This window comes from Emys orbicularis, chromosome 5 (genome assembly GCF_028017835.1).
Source record: "Emys orbicularis isolate rEmyOrb1 chromosome 5, rEmyOrb1.hap1, whole genome shotgun sequence".
NCBI lineage: Eukaryota > Metazoa > Chordata > Testudines > Emydidae > Emys > Emys orbicularis.
The window spans coordinates 26,588,612-26,607,241 of NC_088687.1; the positions used below are offsets into that span (position 1 = coordinate 26,588,612).

At 39.2% G+C, this 18,630-nt stretch overlaps 1 protein-coding gene across 5 annotated transcripts in view; it reads left to right on the forward strand.

Annotated features, from left to right (window-relative positions):
* Positions 1-2,672, forward strand: part of MAPK10 (mitogen-activated protein kinase 10) — a 120,559-nt gene extending 117,887 nt beyond the window's left edge. For 4 of the 5 annotated variants that reach the window (XM_065404618.1, XM_065404619.1, XM_065404620.1 and 1 more), the window contains one exon: positions 2,530-2,672. In XM_065404618.1, the coding sequence (XP_065260690.1) occupies positions 2,530-2,672 (143 nt within the window). The remainder of the gene's footprint in view (positions 1-2,529) is intronic. The other variant, XM_065404621.1, reaches the window with a different exon arrangement.
* The last annotated feature ends 15,958 nt before the right edge of the window (positions 2,673-18,630 follow it).

Genomic DNA, 18,630 nt, shown 5'->3' on the forward strand with positions numbered 1-18,630 from the left:
TTGTCAGGTAGTTTGAGACTGAGAAAGCCAATGATCTGTTTTTGTTCTAAAAAATCTTCGACTAGTGAGACATGCTCTGCCTCTGTTCAAACCCACCTGCTTTGGCTGAATGACATTTAAATATAATGTTCCATAGCCTAGAATGAGTGTAATGATAAAGAAAAGTGCATGTGGAAAACTGTAGATAAATACCAGTGAAATATGTAGAGATCCATGAGAAATGAAATTCTTCAATCAGGAAGACAAAGCGTGCTGTGTTTAAAAATGTCATTGCATTACTTTGCAAATTTTACAGAATCAAATCAAGAGGCTAATAGTTAACCAACTACTCAGTGTTACAAATGCATGGCCAATATAAACTATAACGTGACCCGATATAACACGAATTCGGATATAACGCGATAAAGCAGTGCTCCGGGGGGAGGGGAGGGCAGGGCAGGGCTGCGCACTCCGGCGGATCAAAGCAAGTTCGATAAAACACGGTTTCACCTATAAAGCAGTAACATTTTTTGGCTCCCGAGGACAGCGTTATATCAGGGTAGAGGTGTAGTTGAAAGCAATTCTGGCCTTAGGCAGACTTTTGGAGTTGTTCAACCATCTGTGTGAGTGTCTCATTATTTATATATAGTGATGTGTGTGTGGGAGGGGACAGAGAATATATGAAATGTATGGTACAAAGGCTTGAGTTGGGGATGGACATGTAACTCACAAGTGAGTGAGATTATCCTAAATGAGTGACATTCAACCCTTGATTCCATCCCACACCGTCATTTATTCTGTATATGCCATATGCTGCTAAAATAATATTTTAAGGCTGTTTTGGAGTTTTTAAATATTTAATAGGATTGTTTTGTGTCCTGCCTCAGGTACCATCACTCTAACTGCAGGATGCAGAAACCTCAAAAAATGAGCTAGAATTGTTTTTCTATACTCTAACAATGCAACAGCTTTAATTCTGATATCTCAGGATCTTGCAGGGCAAGAAGCAAGTGCTAGGTCCTCAAATGGAGATCTCCTGTTTCCAGCCCTGCATGGTCATATGATATCAAATGTTAAAGTCATGAAATTTTTATCTGTAAATAAAAGCTGTAAGTAAGGCAGAACTGAATCTAACCATCTCAAACCTTGGATAGCATAAATTTGGAAGAGAAGCAGCACACTGGCAAGTTAATTTAAAAAACAAAAAACAAAAAATGAATGCCAGCTGTTTGGGGCTGGGATGTTAAGTCCTACTGGGGATGGATTAGTGCAGGGGTGGCCAACCTGTGGCTCCGGAGCCACATGCGGCTCTTCAGAAGTTAATATGCGGCTCCTTGTACAGGCACCAACTTTCCAATGTGCTAGGGGGTGCTCGCTGCTCTGCCACAGGCCCTGCCCCCACTCCACTCCTTTCCCCCCTTCCCTGAGCCTGCTATGCCCTCGCTCCTCCCCCACACCCGAGCCTCCTGCATGCAACGAAACAGCTGATCGGGAGGTGTGGTGGTGAAGTGCTGATTGGCAGGGCTTCCGTTGTATTACTGTGGCTCTTTGGCAATGTACATTGGTAAATTTTGGCTCCTTCTCAGACTCATGTTGGCCACCCCTGTGGGTGGAGTACTGGGGAAGCAATCAAAGGTACATGATAAATTCATTCTTCATATGATTCTACAATTTACCACATGGATATTATTGCCATATATGGATGGATGTGTGTGTCTCTCTCTCTCTGAATAACTTCAGTAATGCTAATAATCATTCTCCATAATATTTCACTTGTCATTTGAGAATCTCAAAGTGCAAACTGATTTGGGAAGGTTAGGAAGTTTACTATTATCTCCATTTTACAGATGGGGGAAACTGAGATACACAGAGGTTAAGTGATTCAGTAGCAGGGGCAGAGACCAGTTCTGTCCCCATTTTCTGTGCTTTAGCCATTGAACCCATATGTTCCTCCCTTGATAATATCACATGGCATACTTTTTCATTCATTGCATAATTGGATCCCACAAGTTCTTCCACCAAACTATCTACAAGCGATCTGAGTTGTTCACAGAGACTAGGAGATTTTCAAATCTTCCTAGATATTTTCTGTTCACTTGGCTTATGCCTCCTACAGTCTGTTCAGGCTCAATTTCAGTGGACCACAAACCCCTAGCCTGATTTTTTCATGGCTCTAAGAGGATACATCATTGAAGTCACTTTATAAGAAATGCAACATGAATTTTATTCAAAACAGCCTCATGAGGTAGACGTTTCCACCAAAACTTCTGTAGTTTAAAATGTTAATCAAGACTAGAACTTGAGGCTGGAAAAGGAAGCTTTATGGTCCGGATCTTACTGCCATCAAAGTCAATAGCTAAACTTCCATTGACCTGTATGGCTCCAGGGTTGGGCTTTCTATGGCCTATTTTTGTTGATCTTCCACTGTTGCTTAAAATGGTGTGTTGTCCAAATCCCTGTTGCAACAAGAAATGCTTCATTTGTCTTCAAGTTGCAAGGAATCCTTGGGTTTCAGGTTTAATCACATTGGTGTTCATTTTCTTAGCACAGGTGCAGCAGTGAACAGCAGCGAAAGCCTCCCTCCATCCTCATCTGTCAACGACATCTCCTCCATGTCCACTGACCAAACCCTGGCATCTGACACCGACAGCAGCTTGGAAGCTTCTGCAGGACCCCTCGGTTGTTGCAGGTGACTAGCCGCCTGCCTGCGAAACCCAACGTTCTTCAGAAGATGAGGCAATTTAGGGGGAAAATAATAACAAGAATAAATGATGGAAAGGAAGAGAAATAAAAGATAAAGATTTAAATGAAACAACCCTTTTCAGCCTGCTTCTCCTACAGAGTTATGTAATGCAGCTAAGCTCAAGTATATATTTAACTTATAGTTGCTCTGCTTTGGTCTTCTTCCAATGATGCTTACTGAAAAAAAAGGGGAATTAAAGAAGCCTTTTTTTCCATAAAATGTAAAATTAATGGCTGCAAAACCAGCAACCTGCAACCGTCCTTTTCACACTGGCATGACAAGGTGTGCAGTAGCCACTCTACGTATGTATGTGTGTGTATCTGATTTCACTATCTTGCTAATCTATTTTATCTACTTCTGCCCACTTAGACAGATATACACACATTTATCTCAGTACATGTACAACACACACACAAATGTGTATGATAGTATGTGCAACTGTGTATCTCTATACATTATATAGAGATACACAGTATGCACTCTAGAACTAATTGGCCCATTTCATGTGAACTACATAAATACATCTGTAACATATTGCCAGTATATAATCTGTTCAATTTGTTCATTAAGTTGTATATCATATAAGATTTGTAAAAGCAAAAATAATAAGTCAAGCCTGAGCTCTCTCAGACCCTTGAAGATGTAGCACCCAAATTTCAACTGATATATATATTTTTAATAATACTGGTTTGTACGGAGGATGCACGGAATGGAGATTTACAAGGAAAATGTGCATCAGTGGTGCATGCTAACATTTGTTGCTTTGATTTTTAGAACAGATATGAGTTAGGACCAGGTTAAAAGGAAGCACATCTGTCTTTGGGGGCTGTTGGGGTTGAGGATGGAGGAGTTGTCCTGTGAATACCTAATATCTCAGCCCACAAGGACTTCAGAGACAAACTTTTCATAGTGATAATACAGTGAGTTATTTTTCTTAGCTTATAGATAGGCTTATCATTGTTAACTATAATGTGTATGTGTGTGTTAGGAGCTAAAATGTGGGGGGATAGGCTCAGATAACAAGAAGGATGTACACAATTTTTATGTATCATTTATGACTAGGTGCGTGGTAAGCCAGGATTGCAGACAAGGGATGTTTGCAGTCTACTTCCTCTCTAGGTATTTGTTGCTGCAAAGGAGTTGAATTCCCTTTAAATAATTTCCCTCGTGGGAATTGCATTACTTGGACACCATTGATTCTATAGTTCCTTTCAGCCTTTTTTCCCCCCGGTGACAAATCAGCTGATTCCTCAAAATGCTTCATCAACTGGGCTACACACAGCAGGTTAGTAAATTGAATGGTCAAATATTCTCATACACTTAATAGGCTTTGCCTTTGTTTACCAGCCAGGAGCCAAGCTGGGAGTGTAACAATCAGAATCTCAGGCAGCTTTTGCATATTTCTAAAGAAGCCAATATTGAGTAAATATCAATTGGATTTTGATAGATAATAATACTTTGAACTTGCCGCAGAGAGTAGTGTCAGGTCTTTTAACAGCATACAGCAACACTACACAATTGTTTAGGGCAAGTGAAGAACAGTTTTTCCGCCTGAAACAGCAATGAGGATTTTAGGTAGGCAAAATGCAATTGTCTGAGTTGGAATTTAGCCAGAATTCTAGGGTTCACATCTCTCTCCTCTTATCCAAATGTGCTGTGCCATCTGTAATGTATGCCTCATCCAAATGGCAGGAAGAGTTAATTTAAATAGCTTATTCTATTTAACTGTAATGTATGACAATTTTTGAATCTACAAATATTTGATTGGACAGTTGACAAATCTGCCATCCCTAAGCTGGGGAAAATATCTGAATATCAACTGAGATTTTGTCCAGAGTAAAAAGCAAACAATAAAGCTTCCACTCAAGTATGTAAAATAAAAATAAAGAATAAATGTAATGTAATCTCAGAGTTAGTAGCTCTGAGTGGTCTTGAAATTACACTATAAAGTAATTTTTCCCCAGGTATGTTTTGGTGGCTTTTTTTCCATTACATTTTTTCATATATTGAAAACAAAATTATGTATGTGATTTTTCTAAAAACTCAGTTACAGCAGTAGGTGTGAAAGCAATAAATATAAACAATAAATTACTACTGCTAAATAGATTTAGCAATATTCTCTTTTAAAGCCATGAAACATCAAATTATTGTTTAGCAACATGACCTTAATCCAGCTTCAGGTGAATGCAAATACTAGTGAAAGGGTTTAAAGGGATACCACAAAGCATTGTAGGTGTGTCAAAAGCAATAACACTGAGGGGGACTCCTTAGCAATAATAGCAGATATCAGCTCCAGATTTCAATCATCATACATTAACACTAATAAAATATAGAGAATTCACCTCCATTTTATATCCGCCTAGTGTGCACCATTTTGGGTTGTCTTCTCAACCCAAAAAAGGGTGAGCCTCTTGGAGTGACAGATTATTAAATGAGTGCAACTAACGACAAACATGCCATAGACTTGAAGACTTTCAGTGCAGTGATAGTAATGCTGTGAACATAGCTACACAGGCAGTAGCTGGGAAGTGCTTTGTAGAGAGCTACTTAAGGTGTGTGGAAACTCTCCCAAGTTTAATTTGTCAAAATTAGAACAATGACCACTCTCTTGTGCAGTACTATTCATTTTTCCCTGGGCTCATGAAAAGGGATGCGGTCACCATAAAAGATGTCCTAGTGATTGGCACTATAGGAATCCCTATAATAAGGAATACAGTTTATCTAAATGCCTGTCTAAGGCCCTGATTCAGCGAAACACCAATGCATGTGCCTAAGTCACACACAGGTCAATGTGACTTACACATATGCTTATACTTAAGCATGTGCTTTAGTCCTTTGCTGAATAGGGATGAACATACTTAAGTGCTTTGCTGAGTTGTGGCCTAAGACAACAAACATAGCATTTCTTTTTGTCCTTAAATTTGTCAATCTTCCTTTTGGGCAGCTCTGCTCTTTGAAGGGTGCAAGACTCTCCACCCTGGACAAAGCTATCAGCAAATGAGCACTAGACCTTGGCGGATCTGTCAGAGCTGGAGTAACAACCCCTCAAACATGAATAGTATCATTCATTTTCCCTTGGCTCAGGAAGTTGATGCTGTCAGCATGTAACCTAAAGGAATACAGGTACCAATGAACTAGAAACTACAGTGACGGATGCTCTGTAAATACCTATGGATAGATAAAAACCTTCATAGTTTCTAGACGTTCCAGACATCTGTGTTTCAAGCCTTCTCCTCATTAGTTCAGTATTGTAGCCAGCATGAAATGATGGTTGCTCTTATTCTCTCTTGCCAGTGATTTTTAAATCTACCTCTGTTTTTAATAATATTAATTAATACCTCGCACTTGTATACTTTTATCTGAAGTTTTCAAAGTGCTTTACAGCTAAAATAATGGAGAGAATGAGACACATTCTGGCTAAGGGCTAGATTTAATGCCTGAAGCTGCAGATAGGCACCTATGCACTTTTGAAATATCCCACTTAGGTGCCTAACTCTCATTGACTTCCATTGAAGTTAGGTGCCTAGGTGCTTTTGAAAATTCCACTAGGCACCTATCTGCATCTTCAGGTGTCTGATACCTTTAAATGACTTCCTTAAATCATGTTGATAGCCACTGGCAGAGTAAAGTGATTGCCATTCTCTGTTCTGAACACTAATTAAAGTCACTTTAAGAAACTGTAGAGGAAGGAAATGATTGAAGAACCTTTCCAATGGGGCTACTACATCTTCAGGGGCATCTTTCTAAGTTTCTGGATGGTATGAGAACCCTACATAAATTACAGCTTACTAATGCTTCTAAGAGACTGGTATTTTTCCTTGATTGAACGTGAAGGAGGTTGAAATAAACAGATGGTTATGCAGGTCTAGCTGTTTGTATTGAGATTAACCTTGCTCCTACAGACTTGATGGCTGTTGGAAGAGTGGTTTCTTTTTAGGCTTGCTCTGGTTATGCAAGACCCACAATGCATGACTGACTAATCATCTCCCTTATAGAAAAATATAGAATGTAATAGAAAATAATCACCAGCCTATAGAATTTAAATAGAGGTATACTTTTCTGCTATAGGATTCTAAAGATTGATTCAAGAAATCTACAGAAAGGATAATATCCACAGAGCCGTACTGGTTTCAATAAATTCTAAAGAAACATTCCATGAGGATTTTAATGTATCTTTAGATTGGTCCAACACTGAGATTTTTGCAACTCACATTCTTATTCTGAATTATTCTAGTTTACATGGGATGCCTGATGTAACCTCAAGTTCAGTAGATTACTATATCACATAGCATTTAAGTGGAAGTACACTTACGGTAGCTTATTTTGTTTATCAAAACCAGAACAAAGATGACTAATATATCCCTAATTCATTGCATTTTTCCTTTTGAAATTCTTTTCTTCATGGCATAAATCTGTAACTCCAAGAGGTGGCAACATTGGCTAGATCAGATGATGCTGTGGCAGTACCACTCTGCTAAATTTACAAGCCAAGCTGAGGATTCCATATGTGGTTTCACTTTCAGGCTGTTACCTGGTGCTTTCTGAAGAAACTAGACTTATGGCAGTGCCCTCAGGGCACTGCCATAAAACACTGTCCCTTCATTAAATGCAATCCAAGTTAATACTATTCAGTAGAGCTGGTTGGAAGTTTTCTAACAACATTTTTTTTTTCATCTGAACATGCAGATTCATCAGAACCTAAACTGTTTGTGAGAAAGGGTTGTTTTTGATGAAGCTTCCAATTTGAAAAATTTTGGAGGGAAGAAAAAATTTTGAAATTGCCACAACGTCCCAAGTTGACCTGATCTGATTTGTATTTTTATGATCAGTTTGCAGAAAATTTTGAAGATTTTTACTTTTTTGTCCCTATTTGGGACAAGACAAAATTTTCAAAAACTCTCATATTTCCTACCCAGCTATACTCTTTAGTGTTTCTGAGGAGAGGAACACAGAATGGAAACCTGTTGGGAAAAGAATTAGACTTGTGTTTGCCTGACTATTTAACAAAAATCTGAGTTAGGTGTTTAGGTTTATAATTTTTTTGCGTGCACGAGTGTGTGTGTGTTTTTTTAGGTTCTTAGTGATATACTAATATTTGATCCAAATTTCTTCATGTGGAAAATGACCCTGTAAACTTGCATCTTCAAGAATCTGATAGTTGTGCTTGTTTGAATTTACATCAGTTTTCAAAGGATACTGTTAACTTGTGGCAGGCTCAAGATGAACTTTAAATAAATATACCCCCTACACAAACAAACAAAAATGTTCAGCAGATTTGAATATTCCACAACTATGTAATGTCTTAATTAGAAAAAAAAATTGTTTGTCATCTTTATTGATGAGTTGGAAAATAGCTCTGTCCAATGGAATTTAGTGGAATCCATGAGATATATTAGGAACTTGTCAGAAAGACCCAATATCTCTTTTTGTAATTAGGTATTGATTGCAAGAGCTGAATTGTTTAAACCTCATTTCTGTTCAGTCTCGTCGACAAATGTCAGGTTAAGGCTTTTGGAGAAGGTCCAAGTCTGCAAAAAGAACATTGAAAACTCCTGCCAAGGCCCAGTGAGTCATTTCCAGTTGAGGCTGAAAGGTTGAAATGTATATACTCAAGTAAGACTTGGCCACTTTGGAAACTAAAATACCCTCATTGTGCTTATCAGTTTAGACAGGCACACCTGTTCTCTTTGCTAATTTCCACTGAACAGGGCCATTTTTTTCTTCTAGAAAACCAGATATTTACAATGTAAATAGCTGAACTGATTCTTTTCTTCTCTGTAACTAATATGTAATAATCCACCACCTCGTCTTGTTGGATCTTTTAAAAAAAGACCACAGTATGCCTAAATGTAGTTGACCTCTGGCTATTTCCTTGGTCAGGAACGTACTGAGAAGGAAGATCCCAGGGGTTTCAGTGTATATAAAGAATCATGTATATTTAGTAAATTGAGTAAGTGGGACTTACGGCCAGTATACATTAAACAACAACAGTAACAAAATCTCCAAACCCTACCTAGGAAAATGAACTGTTCACCTTGCCATGTCCATTCTGTAATAAGACACCTGCCTGTAGTCCTGCATGAGCAGACTTCAAAGTATAACTGACATTAGGGACTGTAACATATCAGTGTTTTTAAAAGTAGATTATTAAAAAAGACCAAAAAGCCAATAACAGTTCAGCATGAAGACTGGGGGATAAATGTCCAACTTTGTTGCAAGATCCTAGATTGAAGCGGTAGCCAGAACCAGTAAGCATGGATAAACTGAAATAGTGACATTTAATGAGGAACTTGACATATTACCATTTCTCCCACCTTACATTGTTTTCTTTTTCCCCTTCTATGTTCCCTCTGGTTGGTTTAAGGGGCCCATATTGGCTTTAGCTTCATTCATCAATGTTTTGAGAGTCAATATTGAGCCAATGCATTCTGATAGTTTTGAGTTATTAAAAGCAGAAGGGACTTTCCTACCCCTTCATGTCAAAAGGAAATCTTGTCCGAGTTCTTCTCGTGAAGATACTTTTCACGGGTGTACTGATTTGCCTTTGTTTAGTTGGTTATTAGTGTTCCAGATAAATAACACAGTGTAGTAAACCATATTGATATAGGGTTTCATTATGCATGTCTTCTGCACCTATTGACTTTGGGTGCACCAAGTCATGTAGGGTCAAGATTCAAATGAAATACTTTAAGTACTCTGTGGGTGAAGCCCCAAGTGCACCTCTGTGACTGTACATTGGGAAAGCAGCTGAATTTTACAGAATGGGACCCTCCTTACCTGTGAAGAAGCTGTAGCCAATGAGTGAACTTCACTCCTCCTCCTCAGGGGACCTGCATGAGGCCTGTGCTCCACTTATGCCCTATTTTGAGGAGTTAAAGTGTTGTGGAGGCCTTGTTAAGGGCTCTCTGCACAGGAGTGTATTTCACCTACTGTGAACATGCATGTATATGTCAAGACAGACTGTTCCAATAAGGAATGTTTGGGTTGCTTTCATTAAGAACTAGCTCTATACTAATTTAATTAAAATAGTTGTAGCCAGGAAATCCTATTTTATCTTCATGTGGGGGGAGAAAAGGCAAACACAGTGAGCTCTTACAGCCCACTCTGTTTTCTTGCCCCCTTTCCTTCACCCCTTATTAAATTATGGAGATTAAATCAGCCTAAAGCAACCCTCAACTTCCTTCGATACCTTTAAGGAGCAGAATAGAAAAGAGCGGGGTGTGGGTAACATTACTATTGTAAATCAGTGATAAGCAAGGGATTCAAATGTCTTTTTTTGTTAAGATAGTGATGTGATTAGGCTATGCAGAGCTGAGTACCCTACAGTAACCAGGCAAAACAAGTTGAGCGTTGTGGTCTATTCTTCTTCCAGTTTTCATGCAAAGAAATGGGCCCAAACTAAAACATTTGCACTGCAAATCAATGGGGTTTGAATTAATTTGGATTTAAAGCCCAGGCTCCAAACACCTTTATAAGGTTTTGGTTCCAAAATGGAACGGGGGGGAGAGGGATATTTTCCATTTAAATGTACTTGAAAACTTCCAACACAGGGTTTTTGTGAGGCTTGCAGCTCTCCAGCATGGAAGTAAAAATCTTTGTGAGAACATGAGATCTCGGCACCACTGAATCCAAATCCACACTCTAGCCCATATTTTGACTTCAAACAAACCCTGAATCCTAAATTATAGTGGTTCTGGATCAGGATCTGGCCATTGCAGTTGCATATCTCATAATGCCCATTGATCTTTAGGGGGAGCTGTGGACCCCTAACTTGAAATTTCAGTTCTTTAGTCTGCTGGTGTCACTTTTAATTTCACTTGTTTTGGTGAAAAGTAGTTTGTTATAAAAGATTGGTTATGGCAAATAACCTATGTTGAATAGCATTTATAGAAATGTGGCAAAACTTTACCTGTCCATTTGTTCAGGGCACATAGGTAAGAGAGCAGTATCATCATTGGGATTAAGATCAGCAAGTAGACTTTGTGCCTGGCAAAAATTAATGAGGAGACTGTAAGGCTGGGTTAAGCATATTAGTGCAGGTTCTAATTAGCTTAGAAGTTTGGTATGGCTTCAGCCAATTTGAATGGTGGAGGCAGGTGCTGGTGTGATGGAAAACTAAAGCCTGATGGTCCTGTAGATTGAAACTGTGGCCAACAACCAGTCATTTTGGCTCTCTTCACATTACTAATGGCAGTGTGGTTTGTCTCTTGTAGGGGTTTTTTGGGGGTAGCATCATACTATTGTTTAGAAAAACACGTTCTCCAATTAAACTGCTCCCTGGCTAAGACCTTCCTCACAGCAATACAAATAAAGCGTGAACTCCATTTCAGGTTAATGAACTGTGCCTTCTCCAGCAGATGGTCATGATTTTTAATCATAATGTTCTTCTGAACCCTCCTATTAACTGCACAGCTTGAAGCCTGAATTGCTACGCTAGCATGTCTTCAAGAACATGTGATTATGGGTCTCCTAGTGTATGGGGCATTATGAGCAAGTTTAGTTGGTTTAATTACTAGTGATTTCTTAATGGATTTGTCATATTTTAAAATGGGCCTTAGGGAAGGATTAATTATTGTTTGTCTTGTTGATGCCTCAGTTGAAAGCTCTGTCCATATCCCAGCAGGACACATATTTGTGTATAACAGTAACTGGGCCAGTGAAAAAAATAGCTACTTTTCTGAATGCTTGTGCCAAGTCTCCTTATAGGGGAGATACTGTAAATGTGGAACAAAGGATTGGAGCAACTAAAACATTTCCCGTTCAAAGGAGGATTGTGAAAGGAATTTCAAGATGGTTAAGAACTTCCAGCTCTGCAGGAAGAAAATGTGTGATCTCATCTTATTACAAACTATATGTTTTTTGCAGTGGTGTCATAGCCACGTTGGTTCCAGGATATTAGAGAGACAAGGTGGGTGAGGTGATATCTTTTACTGGACCAACCTCTGTTGGTGAGAGAGACAAACTTTCTAGCTACACAGAGCTCTTGCTTGTCTCTTTCACCAATAGAAGTTGGTCCAATAAAAAGCTATTAACTCATCCACCTTGTCTCTCTACAAACTATATAGGCAGACATTGAAATCACTGTCTTTCATTTTCCAGGAACAACCAATGGTTTATGGGATGAGTGGGATGGAAAATCTTTTAAGGTCATCTACTCACTGACTGACATATGTTGGGGGGGGGGGGGGGGGGGGGAGTCCTGTATAGATATGGGCAAGAAATCATCTGCAGGTGCCATGAAAATACCACTCTGCCATCAACTCCTGCCTAACATCTGAAGAAGCACAAATGAAATGACATTGAAATTGCCATCCTTGAACTGGCCCATTGAGTCCAGTAGGTAACAGGGATCAGTCCCTGATGCTTCAGGCACATAGGTGGTGGAAAATACCCCTCAATGGGCAATAGTATATATGATGGTGCAGAAAACAGTTCTTCTTGGTGATCAATTTATGCCAGGAGGCATCAGGATTATTTGCCTTACATTCTCCAAAACCAGATCTTATCTTTTCAGCTTTAGTCCTACTGCCTTACCCTAAAACTAGGGGAAATAATTACTTGTGAGCTGAACTCTGATGAGACCCCCCCCAAGCCAAGAGGAGAGATTTGAGGGGTCCCTACAAAGCAAAATGTGGACCAGGTTTGCCAATGAGTTTAAAAAAACCCAAACAAAACAAGCCTTGGGTCTAACCTGAAAGAAATGTAGAGTGAATCTGCACTCTTTATTGTAGAACACTGATTTTTTTAATGACCCTAAACACTGTAGTTGTGAACCTATCATAAACTGTCCTGGTTGCAGCTCTTGCTGTAAGATTTACATAAGCAGAGGCTATGTTTCAGGTAGAACAATCAGACTCAATCCTGCATGATTTTAACCCCAATTCAAGGGAGCATGAACAAAGAGAAATTTAAAAGAAGAGTTTGCATAAAACCTTACTGAAAAGCACAACTGCTAATTTCCGAGACCCCCTAGCCAGAAGTGGAAAGGACTGAGAAAAAGAGAGGGACTGGTATTTAAAGGCACTGCACCTAATGAGAAATGAAACCCTGTATCTGAATATTGTGAACTTTGGAGTTCTAAGACAGAGCCCTGGTCAATGTGGGTTCTTAGCAGTGGCAGAGGATTGCTTTTTGTATTTATTATTCAGTTTCCTGAAAGGTCAGTGCATATTGTTTAAGCATAAATGCACTTACCCCTAGTGTTCTCTCTGGCACTTGTAGACCCTCTCATCCTCTTCCCCACTCCAAGAGAGGCAAATTCAACTTGCCTGGATAATTCTGCAACACTCACAGTTGGTGACTCCAGATGGATCAATTGGACAAGTGGCAGCACCACTGAGCTGCTTGCTTTTATCTTGTGGACCTCCTGCATGATCAAGTTCAAATGGAATGAGTATGTTAATGGCAGTGGCAATAAAATTACAGTGTTACTATAATCTTTCACTCACCAGCAGCAAAATGTATGATTTCTAAAACTTAGGGAATGAATTGTTGTAATGAGTGTTAACTCCCCTGTCTCCTTGTCTGGTGTTAGTGACCGAATAACAGAAGTGTCATCCCAAACACCTTTAACAGTGCAGCATACAAAGCAATCTACATAGGCACAGCTACTACCCTTTAATGCACAAAGTGTGTTGGCACCATTGTGACACACAATGAAGCCAGAGCTCAGGGACTTGGAGAAAGATTCCACTCCAGATTTGTGATGCATCTCTTTCAGCAAGTTGACTGTAGTATTGTTTTGATTGCAAACCCTTCCGTGCACATAGCACACACTGGGTTTAGTGCTGGACAGGGCAGAGTTGACAACCAAGAATATTCCCCAATTACTCCTTGCCTATGCTGGTTTGTATTACTGTAGGGAGTTAAAACTTACTTCTCTCATCTCCTATGGCTGCAGTTTTCACATTACTCTTCTGAATGTGGCCTTATAAAGCTGTATGTATAACCTGTTTTAGAAGAACACAAGAGGAGAAACATGATGCGAAGCAAGATCATCATCTAAAGGCATCACTGGAAACCAAACCAATGCTCCTATCAGTTCTGTACTGCATTTCTTCCCCTACTCTGTGTAAACTTGGCAGTTTCCCATGTTGATGCTCATGGACATTTCAGGTAATGCTGCTTTTCTTGGGAAAAGCACGTTTCTGCAGCTTCAGTAAGTTTACTGTTTTTTAAAAAAAACAGTTGTCAGTTACCTTTATGCTGTGAGTTATGTCTTCTCCATGGGAAGACAATGAAGGAAAAACTCAGATGGATCCTTCAGAAGTGTCACTGGCAGATGCATTGTATGGTATTTTAGCCATGGCGAGTCCTGTGAAAATCATTTGCAAGCCTATGCCTAAAATCCCACAAAAATTATGGAAACATTTGACTTGGTATTTCAAAAGTTGGAAGTAAGTATGTTCATTTACACAATAGGGTTTCTCAAACTGGTACAGACCGCTGATAAACATGAGACTAGTTCGATGAAACTCACCTACACACAAGAAAATGAATGTGTCAAAATGGAGATGACATGCTTGCATTGTTCTTTCTTTCAGATAGCTTGGTTGTTAGATAATAAATAGAGTTTAGTTTGATATAATATAGTAAAGGGGAATTATTTCCAGTGGGCATAGCTACATTGCTTTCTCCCCACCTTCATGTTGTCTTTGCTTCTTTCATCTTTCGATTGGGTTTAAGATCAGTGGACTCTGTAATAGCGTACATGAATAAAATATAATCCCAATGAGCCCCGATACTGGAGGATGCGGTAACTATGTAGACCCCTGCTGAAAGCCCCATCTAAAGTATGTTTAACGCATAACTTGCTTTTGTTTGGGAAGTAGGCTATCTACCTGTAATTCTTACCCTCTAAAGTCAATTATTTAGTGGATTCCTACCCTTGAGTATACACTTTGTGTGTGCAACCACACTGCATAAGGTAGTGGTAGTACAGAGTAAGGGATCTATTTCAACTGGTAATTTTGGGAAAAGATTACCTATTTAGCTGTAATTCTTGTTGCTTCCCAAAAATATAATGTATGATAAAACCCTACCATTAGGTCCAGCCTTCAAGTATAGTAAATTAATACACAGTGAGTTCTGTCATAGGGAGCATGGATCCAAAATATCGTATATTTGAAAAATAACTACTTTCAGATCCAGTTTAGTGTATAATGAAATTATATTTCTGATGTGGTGCATCTGTCAGGTAATCCAGAAACAAACTGCAATTTGGCAGTGTTGGGAGCTGCCATCAGAAAGGGTCTGACTTTGTCACCATGCTAATTAATATCTTCATCTGTAAATGGTCCCTTTTAGTATCATTCACATAAGAGTGGTAGAATCAGGTCCAAAGAGATTGTGATAAAGCATGTGAGTGTGATGTAGCTTTGATAAGTTATACCCACCTATCGAGCTGGCTTTTTCTGAATAGTTCCAAAGAACCTACATATTTCCAAATCACTTCTGATTAATCATTCTCTATTTAAATCTTAAGGGCTCAGTGAGGTTAGTATTATCATCTACACAACCCTGATGCTCCCTAGCATAGCCAAATTTATGACAATTAGTCTCTCCATAAAGTTAATTTCATGTCTTCTATATGAACACTCCAATAAGAGATATAACATCAGATATACAGTAGATAAAAATAAGATTAATGCATTCTCTTTAAAAGACGACGATGATGTATGGTGCTTACTGATTAAGGAAGTCATTTTGCCCTGTCAGAAGGCTTTTTTTAAAATTGTGATTATACTCAAATCCATGATACATTGTTTAGAGCAGATGTTCCCTAAGAAAAGTCGTATTTGTATCAACCTTATACTCTTGCTCTGCTATAAAATGCAAATTCATTAGTTCCTCAAAGAGCAGGCAAGGAGGGTATAATTCCACTGAATTACTGGCATACATGCTATAAGGGTAATATGCAAGGAACAGTCACATCACAGTGTGAATGAGAGAAGGAGCATGTTATGTTATTTTTGCAGGAAAAAAATCAAGTGGAATAGTATTTAGGGTAATACATAGCACCTTACTATCAAAAAATTGAAGAATGAACTGTAAAATTCCTGCTGTTTTCTAAGTAAATGGAGATTATTTGCCAAGCCAATTTTTCTGTAAAACAGTGTCAATTCAGTCATCTCTTGGATGAGGAACTCAAGCATATGCATTTCTTCAAGTATCAGTTATCTGCTAGTTAAGAACAGAGGATCTAACATACTTTTCCCCTTTCAATATCAGAACACCGTTCCTGAAATGCACTCTGTATCATTGTTTACAGTATCTAGAAATGCACAGTATGTGAAATACAATGAGACCTGTCTTAAGCCATTGTCCAAAGAGATGGCAAAAGTCAGTTAGAAGGTAGTGCAGAATTGGTCCTAAGGGACCTGATTCTGTAGTGCCTTGTGGTGGTGTTTATACATGTGAAAATTTGTGCAATACATGCCTATTCTGATTTGGGAGTGTTGTACACACCAGTATTGACACAAGCTACAGGAACTCAGATATTGTGGGGATGGATGACCTTAGGACCAAGGTATTTGGGAGTGGTCTCAACACAGGAGGCTGCCTATTAAGTAGGGTGTCTTGTGTAGATTTTACTGTATGTAATTTTAGCGCACTTTTTAAGGCACAATGAAAGGATATGGTTAGGAGTTATATAACCATAATTCATGGGTATTACAATGCACAAGGCATTCTTTCTAGTTTTCCAGGAATGCAATTGTCTCATTCATAATAATAGATATAGTGCAGTTGCTTTATTGCTATTGCTTAAACTTTCATGAGGGAAAAAATAGCTTTTTTTAAAAAAACGTTGAAAGAAAATGAAGTAGGCTATAATAAGTGTGGAACAATAGTTTCAGCCAAGCCATGTGATTTACATAAATTAAAGAACTGGTACCTTATTAGCATGCTGATCAGTCAGTCAGAACAACTCTGTCATTATAAGCAATTCTGTCATTATAAGCAATTTTGTAGCTGGTGCTACGTTTAGCATTGCAAACTGATGGATACACACCTGAGAGTCATGTCAGTAGCAAATGATTTCATTATAATCATTGTTGTGTTAGTAGATACCAAATTAAATCAGCACAATGGGACAAAGCAACGTATTCTGATTGGAAATGGTCTCAATACAGGAAAATGCTTGGGAAAAAAATGTAAACTGCTACTTACAGCCCAGATCCTAAGTGGGATTCCACACCACACATGCTGCTGGAGGGCCAGGTTTGGAGACCCCGTGCCAGGAGATCCTCTTTCCCCCATGGTGTGCTGCCCCTTCACTGGTTGTTCTCCCTACTGTAAAAGAGGGAAGAGGAGTAAAGGGAGGCATGTCACAAGAACAGCCTATGAGTTCACACAGAGTGTGAATCAATAAGTGCCAAGCCCCTGCACTGGAGGGAAGCTGCGGACCATGGCACCTGTTCCTCCTTCCATAACCGGCAGGAGTGGTTTCTCTGCTGTGACTTGCTTCAGCACAGTGTCCTGGACGCAAATCCCAGTTACTTAGGTTTGGCACTCGTTTTCAGAATTGGGCCCTTTACAAACATATAATTTGATTGATGCTTTTTTGTTCTAGTTGTCATGTCCCTCACTAAGCAAAAGGAAATGCAACATTGTTTTCTCATGGAATTTCAGTGACACCTTTTGGTTAGCTGGCAGAATTCTACACTAAGTCTCTCACCAGGCCTGTTTTAACTAACTCCCAGGGCGTTGACTTACCTCCCCTTAACAGGCTAAAACTCAGAAGACTGAGGCAGGCAGTTCCCAAGGCTGGAAAAGAAAATGCCATTCTTCAGGCCTGCAGGATTTAAAACAATGACTATTTTAACTAACAGGAGGGTGATAAAGTATGGAGTGCCCCCAAAATAAACCTTTTTCCTTTCACACCCAACCCCTAGAATGAAATCACTCCCACCCAAAACAACTACGACAGGAGCCATGTATATTGGCAAACAATGCATTGTGTTTTCTTCCTTATCTCATGCATGGATGCCAGGTAGTTTAGAGTTAGGGACTTGTTTGGAAAGCGAAGCTCCTACGCTAACTACAATCATTGCTGCTGCATGGAACCGATGCCTATATTCTCACTTTAACAACAACACTAACCTAGGCCCAACCCTGCATTCCTCAGTGAGGCAAAACTCCTGCTTTATGTCCGGCAGGAGTTTTGTCTAAATAAAGCAGGTGGGATTAGGGTTAGAATCTTACGGAGATTGAACAATTGAGGAGGAAGAGGATGTTCAACTACTAAGACTAGATGTAATTCCTTTATGTAAAATAAATAGAAGCTCATTTTTTTTGTACTATTTGTGACTGATTTTGTTCTGGTGTGAGAAGGAGGTACGTGCACGGTTCCTCTACAGCAGTGCAGTGTAAAAGTCTGACAGTCTTTTTTTTTCCACACCCAAACTCCAGCTCCAAACAGCACCGGACTTTTCAGAAAAGTATAATCACTTCAGGAAATGACATACATGTGGCTCCGGTCCTGAACTAATTATATTTTTTTAGAAGGAAAGAAAAAAAAAAAGACACTCGAGATTTTAAATTTACTGTGTATGAATAAATACTCTATGTGTGTGACTGAAAATAAAAAGACCTCTTTGAAATCAGAAGCAGTGTGAATTGTTTGATGTACGCCTCTCACCACCCCTGCCTTTCCAAGAGTGACATTAGTATTGGCCACATTACAGCAGCACCTAGAGGCCTCAGGCAAGGTTGAGATCCCCTTGTGCTAGGAGCTGTACATACACATAATAAGAGAGAGTTCCTATAAGAAAGAATTTATAATCTAAATAGACAAGGCACAGAGCAGCAAAATGATTGCCTACGGTTGCACAAAGGTCAGTGACAGAGCAGTGAATAGAACCCCAGTCTTCTGAGTCTCAGTTCAGTGCCCTATCCACTGGAACACA